This window comes from Delphinapterus leucas, chromosome 9, assembly GCF_059928025.1.
Source record: "Delphinapterus leucas isolate spDelLeu-1000000601 "Yukka" chromosome 9, BTC_Dleu_Yukka2, whole genome shotgun sequence".
Lineage (NCBI taxonomy): Eukaryota > Metazoa > Chordata > Mammalia > Artiodactyla > Monodontidae > Delphinapterus > Delphinapterus leucas.
The window spans coordinates 69,103,777-69,122,772 of record NC_143137.1 but is presented as its reverse complement, the minus strand read 5'-3'; the positions used below and the strand labels follow the sequence as shown (position 1 = coordinate 69,122,772).

At 36.6% G+C, this 18,996-nt stretch overlaps 1 protein-coding gene across 1 annotated transcript in view; it reads left to right on the top strand.

Annotated features, from left to right (window-relative positions):
* Positions 1-18,996, top strand: part of ANKMY2 (ankyrin repeat and MYND domain containing 2) — a 35,199-nt gene that overhangs the window by 1,881 nt on the left and 14,322 nt on the right. The window contains exons 2-4 of the mRNA XM_022587498.3: positions 5,259-5,323; positions 11,158-11,296; positions 13,013-13,111. Of these exons, the coding sequence (XP_022443206.1) occupies positions 5,259-5,323; positions 11,158-11,296; positions 13,013-13,111 (303 nt within the window). The remainder of the gene's footprint in view (positions 1-5,258; positions 5,324-11,157; positions 11,297-13,012; positions 13,112-18,996) is intronic.

The following is an 18,996-nucleotide window of genomic DNA, read 5'->3' as shown; positions in this document are numbered from 1 at the left end:
ATAAAAGAATTAATGTGAATTTTGCCTGGTTAGCACTGTGATTTTTTCTGGGCCTACATCGTGCAACAAATTACACAGACACTGTCTCACCTATTTAATTGGTCCAAGCTGATGAGAAAAGAAGTGAGACAGACATAGTATGTGATACATTCTTGTCAAGTGAAGGTCTGTGGGACATTACCATACTCTTAAAAAAATGTAATGGGAGATAAGAGAAAGTAACAACCGTAGCCAACTTTTACTGATTGTTACTTTGGGCCTGGCATAATTCTTAGCACTTTACATATATCCATGCGTTTAATCTTGATAAGCTAGGAATTATTTTTAAGCTACAACATTATGAGGGACAGCATAGGATGGTAGTTAACCTTTCAAGTCTGATTTGGAATCCTACCTCATTCATTTGCTGGTGACTTGGCCTTGGGCAAATTACTGTTTCTGAGCCTTAGGTTCTCCATGTGAAAAATGGTACCCACCTCACAACACTGCTATAAGGATAAAATGAGTTAGTATGAGTAATGTGTTTAAAATACTCTATTGGCTATTATTATGGTAAATATGGCAGTCTCTACTTGATAGACAAGAAACCAAGAAACTGAAAAGTTCAAATAGCTTGCCCAATATAATACAGGTAATAAGTGGCAGAGCAGAGATATCATATGGCCCACAGTCCTAGAAATATGCTGGACTTGAAAACAAACTTAAACAAAATGAAAAAATTAAACCAGCACCAGAGTCCATACCATATCTTATTCACTTTGAGAGGCAATTTAGTTGCAGCAAAATATTTTCATCTGTCAAGTTAAATTAATTTTAATTGTAAACGTTATTGATTTTGTAGTTTTGTGTGCATTTAAAATTTGTAAAATAATTTTTGGCTTACAGTTGAACGAAGCTCATAAACAAAGTTTATATTCATACTCATAAGAAGCAATTTTTTTTAAAAGAGGTGAGTAGAGTTCTGATATTTTTCCCTTCAGTACATTTCTCAACTTAGAGAACCACTGGCTTAGTCAGTACTAGTACATGGAACTAACAATAAGTTTCCAGCCACGTGTGACCTGTCATCTTGGCCAATCTGAAATAAACTCAACAAATTTTTGAGTTCTCCCTCCGGCTAACCACTGCCCTCCAGAAGTTAAGCCGATTGTAAGTGGGACTTACAGTCCAGAGAATACTGCACATTGCTACCGGACACTTTTAGACAATTTCTTCTTCTGAGTAAATGCACATTCTAGGTATTCTACAGGTTGTTTATTTGTTAGAATGCCAAAAAGAAGTTCCAGATGAAACTGAGAAGCTGTTTCTCGCATATCCATTTAAATCATAGTCACTAACAGCATCCATTTCACAACATTTCAGAAGAGAAATGAAATCACTTAAGCACAGTTAACTGGGTTATATTATTTGTAGATTGACCCATTCTTCTAAGCTCTGATATCTTTTTCATTAAACACTGAGGAAGCACTATTTCAAAATAAATTAAACTTTAAGAATATAAACCAGAAAGTCTTTCATTACTTATCTTGTTTAGTACTTGAAATCCCTGGGATCACTGTTGCCAATTTCACAAGAAAGTAACGTAATTATTTTTTTTATTATTATTGTTTGTGTTAAAGGAGATGTGAAGCGGACTCGGACAATAAGGTTTATTCTACCAATTTTATTGGAGTATAACTAAAGTATGATAAATGGTACATATTTCAAGTGTACACTTTTTTAAAAGTCAGTTTTGACATAAGTATACATCCATGAAACCACTGCAATCTGGACAGTGAACAGTTCTGTCACTCCCAAAAGGTTCTACATACCCATTTGTAATCTGTCACTCCCTCCACCCCTGTCTCCAGGCAACCACTGATAGATGTCACTATTGATTAGATTTCTCTATTCTGGAATTTTATGTAAGTGGAATTATACAGTAAGTATAATAAATATTCCTTTTTTTTTTGCATGACATTTCACTCAGCATCATGATATTGATGTTCATCCATACTGCACCAATAATTTGTTTCTTATTTTTTTCTTTTATTTTCTATGTATGGATATAACTACTATTTGCTTATCTGGTGACACTGATGGACATTTCAGTTTACAGTTTGGGACTGTTAAAAGATCCTGCTCTAAGGTCCTGTGTAGTTAATAATGTTATTTCTAGTACCTCTGGTATATAGAAAGATTCAGGTCTACTAATAATTATAGCATAGAGTTAAAGGACAAATTTAAATTCAAATACGTAGTTACCATTAACTATATGACTGGGCAGGTTTTGCAACCTCTGTGGGCTTCATTGTCTTCCTTTACAAAACAACAGCTCTTTTAGTTACTCTAATTTTTATGTAGTGATTCATAATCCTAACTTGAAGACATTTTGTTACAAAGTCTAAAAATAGATACACATAGGAGAATTTAGAAACTTTACACTTAAACAGATTCACTATTTCAAAATATATGTTGTAATTAGAAGTCTATTTTAAAATACATTTATAACTATGTATCTATGATTAAGTCTGTATCCATATATTATTTTTAAATTCAGACACTTTAATTATTTATACATGATTTTACTTATACATAAATGTAACAGCAACTAACAAGTCAAACAGTTTTTTAAATACTTAACTTAGATATAGATTCCTCAAAACATTCCTGTTGAGGGATCCCACTAAATGATTGAAACTCATAAATATTCAGATCTCATGACTATCTGATGGATTGCTGGAAACAGAAAATGACATGTTAGTTTGTTTCTCCCTTTTTGTTTGTTTTGGCTACTTCTCCTTGTCTTCAGTAGAGACCAGTGGTCCCAAACTAGATATTAGAAATGTCGCAATGAATTATATTATGCTGCTGTAAATATAAATAACAAGAGCATCTAATATGCACTGAGGTTGTACCCTGTGCCCCGCACCAAGACAAGCCCTTAGTCCTAAGAACACTGTGGGATGGATGTTATTATTTCTGCTTCCTATATAAGAAAACTGAGGGTTTTATAGGACTTGTTCAGTTTTATAGTGGTCCTGAAAGGGCTCTAGTGTGATATAAGAGAGGGCAGTAACAGTGAGAATATCACTCTTATCATCATCTCTTCTCTGCTAAAATGCTGGTCCATCCAGATAAGTTATCTATCCTACCCTAATGGAGCAGGTTGGGTTGTGTTTTCTTCTCTGGAGCAACTTGGAGAAGTTCTCACAAGGGAAACAAATTATTAAATATTATTTTCGTCAGTTATGTCTATTCTTTTTTGTCTCCAATGAGGATAAATGTTGACTCATTTCCCATCCCCCTTATAGTACCACATCCCCTCATCTTAAGAGTTTGTTAAATCAGATTTAACATATTTCTTTCCCAAGTAAAGCAAATAATCTTTTAATTGCAAAATATTGTTTGAGAGTATACTATGCACAGTAAGGAATGACAAAAAATAAAAATCCTTCTGTGTAAACTATGTATTTCCCATTTCCATGCTATTCTAGACCTTCTACAGTTTCCTAATGTCATTAAATTAGGAACTCCAAGTTAGAAATCATCAAAAGTTTTTCCTCTTGTGGGTATTTTGCTCATCTATTTTCCAAAATACGTTTTCATTCTCTAGAAGCCCAAACAGTTTCAGAAAAATTTCCCCATCCTGGTCCCTGCATTTCAAAAGACTAACTGGTATTCCATGGTATGTGAGTGAACAACTCACTTTTTTTTTTTTAATTGCCCTGCGATTGGACAGATTTACCATGCATTGTTAGCCACTGGGCTAAACATTTTATAGAATTATTGGCCTGTTGTCTAATATGAGCCAAATGTTTATGATTGCAATCCCCATCCTTTCCCTAACATATAGCAGGCTCTGGCATGATCACAATCCCTGTAGTATTCTCCCTTTATTGCATAAACATCTCTCAGTCAGATGGAAAATAACTTCAGTTATTCCTCAGTGGATAATGGGGTTCAGCTGAAGCATCTTCCTCAAGTGAAATTGGTGTGCAGGAGTTTGTTCTAATTCCTTTCCGAAGATGTTTGAGTGTCTCTGGTGAGAAGCCACAGGTATGGATAAGCTGCCCTGCACAACTTGCTTGCATGCTTGAAGGCTTTCCCCTCTCCCTCTGTAGCCATTCAGCCAGTGATACCAACTGCCCAGGTGGAGTGTGGGACCGGACAAATGAACTATTGGCACAATAGCTGCTGTCATAATTCGGGGCCTTGTAGATCACTCGACATTTCCCCAGCTGAGCTATTTCGCTATCAATCTAGGAGACATTTCTGTATCTCCCCTCTGTTGGTGAGGGGCACTCAGACCATGTGCCTAAGAAGCAGGTTGGGTAGAAAGAAGCAGGCTAAGCTTCATTCTGCATTCCACCTTTAGCTCTGGAAGAATTGCAAAGTTTAACACATTCTTGAACTATAATTCTAAACTTAAAGACAAGAAATAACTCCTAGTTGAGGATGCTTCTATTCTTTTACGTCCTTTTAAAGGAGAGGCTTATCTCATCCTTTCTCCCTGAGAACATGCAATTTCATTATCCTGTTCCCTGTCACACCAGAAATTTTTTGGCAGAACATGTGATTGGCTCCTATTAAGGATGATAATAGCAACATTCTCTCCTGCAACTATGCCTTAGTATGCCTTACAGAAGGCTGGAAAACCTGATAGTCGTGGCCCAATTACAGCTTATTTACAAATTTACAGAGATTGACCTTCAGGTTTACATCAGATGGCTTTCAGTATGAGAGCCTGAATACTGACCATATGGCACTTTTATATAGTACGAGGCATAAAAGATACATTTACCTCAGCATTTCCAAACCAAGAATTCTATTAGGAGCATGCCATCAATTCACAGGACGTAGTGGTGACAAGGTATATAAATACTGACTGTATTTTGAACTGTTATTACATTGACTGTAATTTAAGCTTCAGATGGTGGGTTGGATTAGATGCCCTTTAAGATTTGTTTCAGTATTAAAAGTGTTATGCTTTGTGGTTATTGTATTACTGCCAAAAGGAAAATGTGGCCAGTTTAATATACTGTAAGGCCAGTGGAAGTAAAAGCAAGATGCAGCTATTTTAGTCTATATGTATCTGTTCTCTGGGATAATTACTTTGCGGAATAAACAGTATGCGATTGATGCTTTATTTCTTAGCAACCTGACCTGACTCATCTTAGTTTTACAGATAACCCTTTGAAGTCTGTTTCCTTGACGTTAGATTTTTTTTCTGTTCTAGATATAAAAAACCTTTGCACTTTCTTTATTTTTTTTTTAAGGTACTGTCCAAGAAGCTGGAACATTGTTAGCCAGCAAGAATGTTCATGTCAACTGCTTGGATGAGGTAAAATTTAAAACATTTAATAAAGTTTTACTTCCTATGAGAATGGATAATATATAAAATCTAATAATAAGGGTTTTTTTCTAGCATTTGTGCTCAAGTTATACTAAGCTCTAAAGCAAATGTCAGCAGACAGGTTGCAAAAGATAATAAGGATGTAAAAACATGTTTAATTTTACTGGTAATCGAATAAGTGACCGTTAAACCAATTCCATATCATTTCTTGTGAAACATTGGACTTTTATATGCTACTGGATTAGGTATAAATTGGCATCATATTCTGGAGAAAATTTTAGAATATTTCTCATTTTTAAATGTATATACCTTTGATCCAGCAATTCTACTTCTCGGGAGGGTTAACTGACCTAAACTCAACTTTCTAGAACAATTGCAATCCAGAATAACTTTCTGAGATGGTAGTTTCTCTTCAGAGCTGTCCAGTATGGCAGCCATTAGCCATCTGTGGCTAGTAGATATTATACAGGACAGTTCTAGTACTAGAACATTAACTGAATTTCAGTTTCTCATGCAGCAAAGGAGGTGTTTTGTTAACCCTTTACCCGCACATGGGTAATAAAGTTAATATCAGACAAAATAAAGTTTAAAGGGCTTCTCCTGGTGGCGCAGTGGTTGAGAGTCCGCCTGCTGATGCAGGGGACACGGGTTCATGCCCCGGTCCGGGAAGATCCCACGTGCCGCGGAGCGGCTGGGCCCGTGAGCCTTGGCCGCTAAGCCTGCGCATCCGGAGCCTGTGCTCCACAACGGGAGAGGCCACAACAGTGAGAGTCCCACGTACCGCAAAAAAAAGTTTAAAGCAAAAAAAAAAAAAACAAAAAAAGATGAAGACTCTTTCTTATAGAAAGTTGATAAACCACCAGGAATATACCAGCCTTAAGCCTTCACTAATAATCTTATAAGCTTTGAGGTTTATAAAGAAAAAAGTAGAATTCAAAGGAGAAATTTGTAAGACCACGATAGCATCTTTTAGAAAATGATAAGTAGAAAAAAGTATTCAAGGGATGGAAAATTTGAATAACCTAACAGTCTATGCACTTTATATAAGACAGAAATAGTACATCTCCATTTACATTTAACACTGTTAAAAATTGGTTTATGGGCTTCCCTGGTGGCACAGTGGTTGAGACTCCACCTGCCGTTGCAGGGGACACGGGTTCGTGCCCCGGTCCGGGAAGATCCCACATGCTGCGGAGCGGCTGGGCCCGTGAGCCATGGCCGTTGAGCCTGCGCGTCCGGAGCCTGTGCTCCGCAACGGGAGAGGCCACACAGTGAGAGGCCCGCGTACCGCAAAAAAAAAAAAAAAATTGGTTTATGTATTATACTTTTTTTTTTTTTAGAAATGAGTTTTTTTCTTTTTTAAAAAAATTTATTTATTTTTTGGCTGCGTTGGGTCTTCGTTGCTGCGCGCGGGCTTTCTCCAGTTGCAGGGAACAGGGCGGGGCTCCTCCTCATTGCGGCGTGCGGGCTTCTCATTGCGGTGGCTTCTCTTGTTGCGGAGCACGGGCTGTAGGTGCGTGGGATTCAGTAGTTGCGGCACTCGGGCTCAGTTGTTGAGGCTCACGGCCTCTAGAGCGCAGGCTCAGTAGTTGTGGCGCTCGAGCTTAGTTGCTCCGCGGCACGTGGGATCTTCCCGGACCAGGGCTCGAACCTGTGTTCCCTGCATTGGCAAGCGGATTCTTAATCACTGCGCCACCAGGGAAGTCCTGTATTATACTATTTTGTAAAGGAAAAATTTAACTAACTTTAAACAAGTTTACCAAATGCAATATAACACTGAAAATAAACAAAAATATGTTCCAAAGAATAAAACATACAACCTGAATGTTTTTAAAAATTCTGAATAGTTCTTGGGTAAAAGAAGAAATAGAAATTTCCTACTATAAACAACTGAAAACACAACATTTATCAAAAGCTACTGTTTATCAAAAGCTGTGTCATGTGGCCAAAGTCATATTCAGAGGAAATTTTGTAGCACTTGTTATTGTACTTTAAATCTTTGTGTTGTTCTGAGCTTTCAACTCATGAAATTAGATAAAAAGAATAAAGTATACTCAGAAAATATAAGAAGTGAGTTAAGAAAAATAAAATAGAAATAAAAAATTTTTAAAGCCATCAAGCACAAGCAACAAAAGAAAAAGTAAAGAAAAAATAAAAATTAAAACCTTTGTGCTTCAAAGCACACCATCCAAAAAGTAAAAATAAAACCCACAGAATGGTTTTACAAATCATATCTGGTAAGGGACTTGTAACTAGAACGTATTAAGAACTCGTACAACTCAATAATAAAAATGGCAAATAACCCTATTAAAAAATGGGCAAAGGATCTTCTTCTTCCGAAGAAGACATATGAATAACCAATATGCACATGAAAAAAGGCTCAAAATTAGCTGCCAGGGAAATGCAAATCAGAACCACAGTGAGGGCTTGCCTGGTGGCACAGTGGTTGAGAGTCTGCCAGCCGATGCAGGGGACACGGGTTCGTGCCCCGGTCTGGGAAGATCCCACATGCCGCAGAGCGGCTGGGCCCGTGAGCCATGGCCGTGGAGCCTGCGCGTCTGGAGCCTGTGCTCCTCAACGGGAGAGGCCACAACAGTGAGAGGCCCGCGTACCGCAAAAAAAAAAAAACACAATGAGAGGCCACTTTATACCCACTAGGATGGCAATAATAAAAATATATATAGAGATAATAACAAGTATTAGTGAGGATGTGGAGAAGCTGGAACCCTCGCGCTTTGCTGGTAGGAATATAAAATGGTGCAGCTGCACTTTAAAATGGGTTGACAATTCCTCAAATGATTAAACATAGAGTTACCATATAACTCAGCAATCCTAGGTATGTAACTAAGAAAAATAAAACATATGACAATACAAAAACTTGAACATGAATGTTTATAGCAGCATTATTCATAAGAGCCAAAGGTGGAAACAGTCCAAACATCCATCAACTGATAAGTGGATAAACACAGTGTAGTATATCCATGCAACAGAATATTATTCAGTCACAAAAAGGAATGAAGTCCTGGTGCATGCTACAACATGGGTGAATTTCAAAAACATTCTGCCAAGTGAAAGAAGCCAATCAAACAAGACTAATATTGTATGATTTCATGTATAGGAGATGTCCGAAATGGGCAAGCTCATAGACACAGAAGGTAGATTAGCAGTTGCCTAAGGCTGGGTAATGGGATGGGGAGGGGTAACGGGAATGACTGCCAATAGGTATGGTATTTCATTTGGTTTTGACAAAAATATTCTAAAATTGATTGTGGTGATGGTTGCACAACTCTGAAAATACTTAAAACTATTTAATTGTAACGTTAAATGAGTAAATTATATCACAGTGAAGCTGTTAAAAGAGAAAAGATAAAACAAAGTTATCAATTTAAGACCAAAGAAATAGATACAATTTGGAAAGTATAAGCAAGAAAATAATAAATAAACACCAAGGAAGTGAGAGCATAACTGCAATTATAAGAGGAATTGTCATAACTTTTTAAAGCGAATTCATTTGAAAACCCATATGAAAGTAGTGATTTTTTAGAAAAATAAAAATGAACATATTTATCTCATATAGAAATAGAAAAACTGGGATAATTAAGGAAGATTTGTATAAATGTATTTAAGTGCCAACTACCTTCTAAAGCTGCACACCTGAGTAAGCTTTACAAAACATTCAAGGACTATTTAATTCTCATTTTACACAGATTGTACCATTAGTTCATAAAAAGATGGGAAGCTGCCTAACTCATTTGATAAAGTTAGCATAATGCTGATGCCAAAACAGGAAGAAGCCCAAGCAAACTGTGGGCTCAATTCACTTTGTAAATACAGATGCAAAAACACTATATAAAATATTACCAACTTGATCCAGTAGTGTATCAAAAGAATAATAAGACTTAACCAAGTAAGGTTTCTCCAAGAATGATACGATGGTTCAGTTTAGAAAAAATTCACTATATTACAGAATAAAAGAGAAATATGATCATCTCAATAGATATAATGCATTAAAAACCCTTTTAACAACTTAAGATAGAATGGCTTTTCTGTAACTTGAATAAGTTTGCAGAAACCTTCCACAAGCATTGGCATCCTACTTAATGTTAAAACATGAGACACACTCCTGTACTTAATGTTTAAACCTAGGGGCACCAGATTCAAGACAAGGAGGTTCCTGGAGCTTCTATGAGTGAGCTGCGCACAGATTTGGCCTCCTTGGTATTCCTTGAACCCAATGCTCCTCTCCCTCAAAGAGTTTTACACTTGCATTCTCTTTACTGGAGCATTCTTCCTCTAGTTGTTTACATCCTTTGCTCCTTCCAGGGCTTTGTTCAAATGCCACCTGCTCAGAGGGACATTCTTTGACTGTCCTTTTAAAAATAACAATCTCGTCTTACCTTCTGCCATTCCCTCTCCCCTTACTCGATGCTGTTTCCCTATAGCACTTATTATCACCATCTGCCTTGTCACCCCTACTAAAATTTAGTGCCAGGGACTTAGACTTTAGGGGCATGGAATTTGCTCATTGCTACCCACAGTGCATAGATCTGTGTCTGACATATCTTAGGCACTCAATAAATATTTGCTGAATGAATGAATGCTGCATTTAATGATATAGAGTTGTAACTCAATAGACTAATATTGATGAATTCTTTGATTTAAAAATTATGGGAGAGAAACTTTATTTTTAGGATCATCATATTTAAAGTTTTTAAAACTACTAAAGTTTTAATCTCCTTATCATTTTCCCATTACTACTCTCAAGAAACACTGACTACTACTAAGTTGCCTCTTGTAGAACCTTCCTATGATTCTCACATCAACAAGTCTCTGATAATATTGATGACGATGTTCATTATAATAGTCTAGAATCATCAAGAACAATTCAAATTATGTTAGTATTCTCAGATTTGCTAAAAAAAAAGAGATTATGTGTTTTAGAGAGGTTTTCATCCAGAGTAACTCTGAAATTCCAGCACTCAGAGAGTCTCTCCTGGATTCTGAGAAGATTTACTTACAGGGAACATCTCATTTATTTATCCACCAAATAGTATTAGGTACTCAACATATAAAGTTGGATGTTTCATTGGATATGGACAAAATATATGGAGACTAAACAGTGTAGCCTGGTGTAAACACTGCCAATCATTTCTCCATATTCATATAATCATATATATAACCAAATCATATATATGATCAAAATATAAATGTGATTTTGAGGATCATTTTTTAAAAATGAGAACACTCTAATATACATTACCCACATCTTGTTTTTCTCATTGGCAGTAATTCATGGAAATTTTTTCAGTTCAATAGATACAAATGTATTCAATTAGTAACATCATACTAGTCCGTACTATTCCATGCTATGGATATACCATATTCAACTTTCCCCTTGATAAGCATTCTATTTGTTTTAAGGTTTTTCCTTACTTTTTTCTTTTCTTTTCTTTTTTTAACGCATTTGTATCTGCTTGTTCATTTGTTTCCCCAAGAGCTAAGTATGTGTAGTAGAGATGAAAGCCCTGATAAATTTAAGTTTTGGTCCTTGCCCTGGCCATTTTACTAGTCATGTGAAGTTGAGCAATTCTTCTCTGAATCTGTTTGCTAATCTGTAGAAAACCTCAGGTAATAAAACCATCTTTTTTCTTCAGCAGTTTATGGAAGATCCAAGTGGGGAATTGAGTATAAAAATGCAGATTATAAAGATGATTTTATTAATTCATTTTATTTTGTGTTTTAATTTAATTGCAGGAATTGTTCATAGGCAGGGGGAAAGGTAAATAAGTAAACTTAATACTTTTTTTCCCTTTCTGTTAAAGAATGGAATGACTCCTCTAATGCATGCTGCATATAAAGGAAAACTTGATATGTGCAAATTACTTTTACGACATGGAGCTGATGTAAATTGTCATCAACATGAACATGGATACACAGCCCTTATGTTTGCTGCACTTTCTGGTGAAGTTTTAGCATTTATTCTAATATACCAATAATAGTCACCTATACAAATTTGTTATAAGTATGTGTACATTTTTAAATTAAGCACATTTTTGTTATAGTAATTTTAAGATCATGTCTTGTGGAAAGACATGGTGGGAATCGGTTTTGAAAAGCTATAATGTATGAAGTATGTTATATAGTTTATTTGGTGATATTTCTTTAGTTATTTAAATCACTTGATTGTTTGTATTGACAATATATTTTGTTTAGAGTTGTGGAGCTAGGTCTATTATTCTTACAATTTAGTTCCTTTGCTGTTCTATAGTTTTATATTTTGAAGTAATATGAAAGCTTCTTTGTTGTTCTCTTGAGAGAATACCTGCTATGATAGGGCTATTTGCTTCAGTGACATTTAAGTACTAAATATGATGATCCATTTAGAAACTTACTCTGATTCATGTTGCTTATAATTTGCTGAATAAAGACAATTGGGAAATATCTAAAATTAAGTGGAATTATCTGTCCTTGTTACAGTTTTTTAAGAAAATAAATATGTAACTTAATATTACCATGCTTTAAAAGCAGTAATCTGTATTTTTATAATCCAGGGGGAAAAAAAGCATTTCTAAATATAGTATAAAATATAGAATTCAAAAAGGGCAACATTGCCTAATTTGATTACATAAAATCTTAAAACATTTCCATATATAGAAAATACCATACAGTTAAAATATAAATTAAAAAACTAAGGAAAATAGTTATTACTATTTCTAAAAGGGTTGTATCATTATATATGAAGAGTTCTTATAAATCAGTTAGAAAACAAATACTACAGTAGAAAATTAGACAGAAAATTGAACAGAGAACAAAAGAAATACAACTGGCTAATAAGCTTAAAACGCTCTCAAAGATCTGCAGATTAGAACAACAAATGATAACCTTTCACTTAAACATACTGGCAAAGGTTAAGGAGGAATGATGATGCCCAGTCTTGGCACAGGAACTTTTGTGCACTGTTTTGGGGAGTGTACATCAGCCCAACCTTGCTGGAAGGCAGCCTGGTAAAATGCATTTAAAATATGCATAACCTCTGATCCTACAGTGTTTTCCAGGAACTGTTCCTAAGGAAATCATAGTTCAAGCCTGCAAAAAGTAATGGGAAATGCTGTCCACTGAGTATAGTTTATAATAGCAGATTATCTGTAAGGATTCCTTTAGTGAAAGAACACAAATAGAATCACTGTGAATGTGTAGATAGGACAAAGTGTAAAAAGATCGATCCTCAACTGTCAGTAGTTATCTCAGGGCCTGTAGGTGTGAAGGATGGGATGAGTTAGTAGACATTAAGGGGAGACTTTTAGTCATTTTATTTTTTCTGTCTTTGTTTTTTATTTTTTGTTTTGACTTTATACTAAGCATTATTCTTTTTTTTAATACTAAGTATTATCATAGGAAAAACATACTTTGTCTTGTTAAAAAAAAAAGTTATATTCAATTCCATACCATTTTTGTATTGCTTAATGTGTTTTCTAGAAAATAAGGTTAATTTCTATGCAGGTTCTATAGCATTTTACTTTTTGCTATAGCTATGATTTATATTTTGGAAAAAATGAAAATATCCACAAAATAGAAACCTAAAACTCAGCAGAAAAAAAAGGGTACAGATTATTTAAAAGGGAATATTTGAATTGTGCAGTCCTTAATTTTAACAAGTATGTTTCTTTTTAACTCTAGGTAATAAAGACATCACGTGGGTAATGTTGGAAGCTGGTGCCGAGACAGATGTTGTCAACTCTGTAGGAAGAACAGCAGCTCAGATGGCAGCCTTTGTGGGTGAGTTTTTATGGCAGTTTTACATTAGCTTATACCCAGAATTTCCCCCATGGAAAAAAATACCACTTTGCTTCTCAGAGTGTAAATACTGTCATGTTTATTTTTCTTTCTTTTTTTTTTTTTTTTATAATAGCCATGTAAATGACCTTGTCTCCCTTTCACTTTTTTTTTTTTTAATTTTATTTATTTATGGCTGTGTTGGGTCTTCGTTTCTGTGCGAGGGCTTTCTCTAGTTGCGGCAAGTGGGGGCCACTCTTCATCGCGGTGCGCGGGCCTCTCACTATCGCGGTCTCTCTTGTTGTGGAGCACAGGCTCCAGATGCGCAGGCTCAGTAATTGTGGCTCACGGGCCCAGTTGCTCCGTGGCATGTGGGATCTTCCCAGACCAGGGCTCGAACCCGTGTCCCCTGCATTGGCAGGCAGATTCTCAACCACTGTGCCACCAGGGAAGCCCTGTCATGTTTATTTTTAAAAAAGCAAATGTTTACAGTTTTGTCTAACTTAATGAAACACCTAATGACACTTTGGATAACGTGAACAAGCTATTTTGAATCTCCACTCTGAAACACAGAGTGTGGTGAGGCCTTTTTGTTGCAGTCAAATGCTTGAATGAGAATATTTTACTCCTCTAAGGAAGTAGTTTAACCTAATGTTTAAGAACAGGAACTGTGGAGTCAGTGATCCTGGGTTGAAATTCTGGCTGTACCACTTAACAGCAAGTTACTTAATGATTCTGATCTTCAGTTTCCCCATTGCAAAAATGTTTACATGGTTATTGAAAGGATTAAATGAGATGAGAGACCGAAAGAGCTTTACATGTAGCTCTCAATAAATGCCATCAGTTATTGCTGTTTATAATAATTACAGCAATGATTAGGAAGGAGCATTAATGATAATACAATATACAGCTGTTTCATTATCACCCTCATCAACCACAAACATTTACTGCGTGTGCCCAGTATTTCTTGGTGTGTTAATCCTGTTACTTGATATAATATAGGGGGTTTAGAAGAGAGTGGGAATGAATATTTGATGTTTGGTATTTTGGCCCCAATGAGTTGGCAGTTAGAAGAGTCCATTGATAGAAAAGCAATGATAGAAATATCTGATTTATTGGGAATGTAATAAGTAGCTCAGTGAGGCCTAATGATTCATTAAACAGATACTTAACATTCACAACCTGTAGACCAAGCATCACTCTAGATGCTTTGGTGAATAAGACAGAGGGTGTTCCTCCATTCATGGCACTAAGAGGATAAAGGCAATGACTGTGTGAAAATGTATTCCAGTGGGTGACTTAAGGGTTCCATAAAATACATCAAAGAGAGGGATCTTCTCTCCCATTCCAAGGGAATTTCAAGAGAGAAATTACATGTAAGCTAAGGTACAGTGGGAATTAGTCAGATATGGGGGACAGTAACTGTATATGGTGTTAAATTTTATTATTATATTACTTAAAACTACTAATAGTAAGTACTGTTGATTAGGTCAAAACAGTCACTGAGTCACTTTATGACAGCTCTTTAAGAACAAATATTCTTGTTTTATTTTACTTCAGTTCAGGAAGATTTGAAAAAGGTATGGCTTTGCTGTGCAAACTTCAGAGAAATATTTATCTCCCACAGTTAGGGGCTCCCTGGTTGCTACCACCTCAGCCCTCAGCTAATTTTGAGGGTGTCAGTTTAGCAAGAAAAAACACTAAACTAGGAATCATGAGACTCATATTTTAGTTCATATCTGCTCCTAATTAGTTACAAGATCACAGGCAAATCCCTTCACCTCCAGATCCTCAGTTTTCTGTTATGTACGAAGAAGCCAGGGAATTGGATGATCTGAAGTTCTCTTTAACTCTACAAGTTTTCATTATGTCCACAATGTAATGAAATAGAGCTGAGATAGAGGTTAAGTAACTTTCCCCAGATCACAGGCTGGAAGTGGAGGAGCCTGCACTTTCAACCATTAATACAATGCTTTTCTTTTTCTCTGTTTTCTTAATACTATCAATACTATGTTAATAAAAATCTAATGTACACCTGTCCACAATTCCATCCTAAAGTGAGGGTAATGCTTTCATTCCATTTTAATCTATTTAGACTAATTTCATAGACAGAAAATTACATTGTACCCTTTCAAGTTGACATTATATTTTCCTTATAGTTGGTCTTATTAAAAACTCATTCTCCCACTTTCATTCCCCTCAAGCAGATCAATATGTATACATATGTACTCACACACGTGCAAGATTTTTTCATCTTTTAAAAATAAGGTCATACAAATATATTCCTTGCAACTTGTTTTCCTCACTTACCAGTACACCATGGAAGTCCCTCCCGTCTCACTATGTGACTGTTTGTGTGTGTGTGTGTGTGTGTGTGTGTTTCCTTAATGTGATTGGCCTGGTCTTGTTAGAGTAAATTTTCTTTCTCCTTTTATTAACTTGAAAGATTAAGAATGCTTTTATATTCTACCAGTGTGTACTCTCCTATTCACAATGCTCCCAGTTAAACCCATATTTCTCAGTTACTATCTAGAAACAAGAGCAAAACTATACCCTGTGCCCTACCCTTAAGGTTTTGCATTTGCCCATTTAGCAACCCCAACAAGATGAAATCCTTATAACTCATTTATTTCTCCACATTCTCTGTGTTTGCCTTGTCAGGCAACAGGCCTTTCCTTTCCTCCTCCACCACTACGACTAGCTGTGGACTTGCCTGAGAAAGTCTAGAATGTTTGGGCCAATATGTCATTAGAGTGTCATTCATGGTGTGTTCTTTCTGCTTCAGCAGTCCTCACCATCTACAGTATAATTTCTCCATCGTGCTGTCTCCACCCATTGGGATTAACTAACTCTGCTGCCAAGGGCTCTTGTTCTTCACTCTCTCCTCTCTTTTCTCGTTGCTCCATCTTGAGATCTCTGTTCTCATTTAGGTTTTGGTTACAGGACATTCTCACATGGTACGTAGGTTGTATATTGTTTGAAACCCATCATAACCAAAACTCTCTTTTTCTCTGAAATGCGAGTCATATGTTGGCTAGTTTCATGATTCTTATATCACTGTTCTATTTATTCTCTCAATCATATGTAGAAGTTACTCCATAGTTTTCTAAATCCTGGTTTTGTAAGTGAGAATGTGATTTATTTTTCTTTGTCAACTTTTCATTTCTTAGTCTGGAACTGTATTTCAATTTCAGTTTATCCTTGAAAGTAAAAAATTGTACTAGCATGTGTCTGGTTGTGTGTATGTTCTCATTAATCCTGCCGAGGGCTGACTTAGTGAGCCCATTGTCTAGAAGACTCAAGTCCAGTGATAGTAATAATGGCACAAAATGATGCACTGGTCCCCACCCAGCCCCCACCCCCAGCATTCATTTTCTATATTAATAGTACTGTTTTATTTGTAGGTATTCACAATTCATAAATTAAAAACTCATAAAACTAAATATTTAATAGTTTCAATTTTAAAATTTAAATATAAATTAAAAATTTATAAAGATAAACTTTAAATATATATGTATATCACTCTAATATAAATTATTGGCAGATTTTTAAAAACAAAATATCAAAATTACCTAAATACTACCTAAAATGAGAAAGATTAATGTTGGACAAAAGTAAAGTAATATTATTTTTTTCCTTCTCACAAAGGTGTAATTTTAACAAACCTCTAGTCCTACGACAGTGTCATTGTTAGGTAGCCAGTATTTTATGTACAAATATTTCCAACTGCTAACAAGGCTTTTTCTGAGTATACTAGTTGGGGGACTGATGAGAAGATGTAGTTACAAGCTAAGTCTATATTTTCCTCTGATCCCTTTTCCTTCAAATATTCCTATGACTATTTTGATAGAAGCTATTTTAATTTTTATTTTAATTTTTTAAAATTTATTTATTTTTGGTTGCGTTGGGTCTTCGTTGCTGCACACAGACTGTCTCTAGTTGTGGTGAGCGGGGGCTACTCTTCATTGTGGTGCACGGCCTTCTCACTACGGTGGCCTCTCATTGAGGAGCATGGGTTCTAGGCGTGCAGGCTTCAGTAGTTGTGGCACGTGTGCTCAGTAGTTGTGGCTCGCGGGCTCTAGGGCACGGCCTCAGTAGCTGTGGTGCACGCACTTAGTTGCTCCGCAGCATGTTGGATCTTCCCAGACCAGGACCCGAACCCGAGTCCCCTGCATTGGTAGGTGGATTCTTAAGCACTGCATCACCAGGGAAGTCTCTAGAAGCTATTTTAGAGCACCATTTTTTTTTTTTAAACAGGAACCTCTATCTTTTTATTCAAGCTGGATGTGTTTTAGAAAGCAGTGCAATTTGTCTTCATCTTCTTAATTTCTTCATGTACAGTTGTAAATTCCTGCACACCATTATCTCTGTTACTTTTGGTGCTGTCATGTTTACATCCTGCTTGTAGTATATTTGCTTGATTGTCATTTTTCTCCCTTCTTGAAGATTATGTAGGTAGAAATGATCATTTCTAAACAGAACACTTCATATTTTTAATATTTACTGTTACTGTTTGACTTCTCCTCAAGATATATACAATGGAGATTTCTGGTTTTAAAAAAAGAAAAGAAAGAGAAACTGGTGTTTCAGCATTTAAGAATAATATCAAATACCAAAAATGATACTGTGATCACTACTAAAATTTCCCTTCATATCATGGATGTGTTCTTTTATCATTTAATTATTAATTCTCCATCCATTTCTTTTTTTTCCTGGATCTGTTTTTCAGCTCATCTCTTCCATAATGATTTCTGTATCCTAGTTTTTCTCTGTTTTGAGATATTTCATCCCCTTCATCTTCTACATTACTATTTTAGTTCTCGGTAGTAACCGGGATTACCTCTTACAGTTTGTCTCTTAACTTTTAAAAATGGAATCTTTCTGTGGTCCATGAAAGTCTCTTTACATACTGTAGTTGATCTGCTTAATTTAAGTTTTCTTCTTTGGTGGTTGTGGTTATGGTTTGGTTGTGGTGTAGTTGTAGTTGTAAGAACATGTTACGCGGAAGAAGCCCTTTGCTGGAGGCATTGCAGAGTCTTTCGAGATTGGATCCCCTTTGGTCTGCATCTCCTAGGCAGTCAGGTAAAGCCGACAGCGTCGTGGAGCAGTGAAGGGAAGTGCCATCTCTCTATACCTGTGGTCTTAGGGTCAACAAACCACGAGATATTTTGTCCTCTGCTGAGACACAGCGGGAAGCCGGTCCACTCTTGAGTTCTCCTTGAACTCTCAGGCAGGCTGAGCCCTTGGCCAACCTCAAGGGTCCACCTGGCCCACAATGCAATCCCCCCACAGGTCACCTGTTGTTGGCAGGATCGAGCAGATGCTCCCTGGACTGTGTACAAATGGGCAGGGGCCACAAGGGCCACCCAGGGTGGACCCCTCTCTGGGAGCCCCGGCGTCTGGGCCGGCTCCCCAGGACTCTCCGCCGCTGGTCCCTCAGCCCTCATCAGGCAGAGCGGAGGAAGAAGTCTGTCCTCCGGAGATTCTGGAAGAGCCTGCACCTGCAAATGTGCCCTGCAGGCACAGCCTGCTTGCCCAGAGTGGCCACTTTCTTGCTCCAGAGAAGTAGTGGAGAGGGAGCCAGGGAGGGGGAGGCAGCAGAAAAACACAAGCCACCAGCTTCGCCAGGGAAGGTTTTGCTTTCCTAGAACAATTTTTACCTCTGGAGATGGCTTAGAGAAGTGGCACAGGGATCTATGAGGAGCCGTAATGTGGATTCCAAGCTTACGGGGGCAAAAACTTTTTCTCTAATTCATTTCACAAAGAGGCCAAGTTTTTCTCAAATTCACGGGGGGAAGAGGTTAGCTTAACAATATGAACAGTAATTATAATGATAATAACTTTATACAGAATAAATTTAAATTCTGTGTAAAGAAAGCCAGATGTGA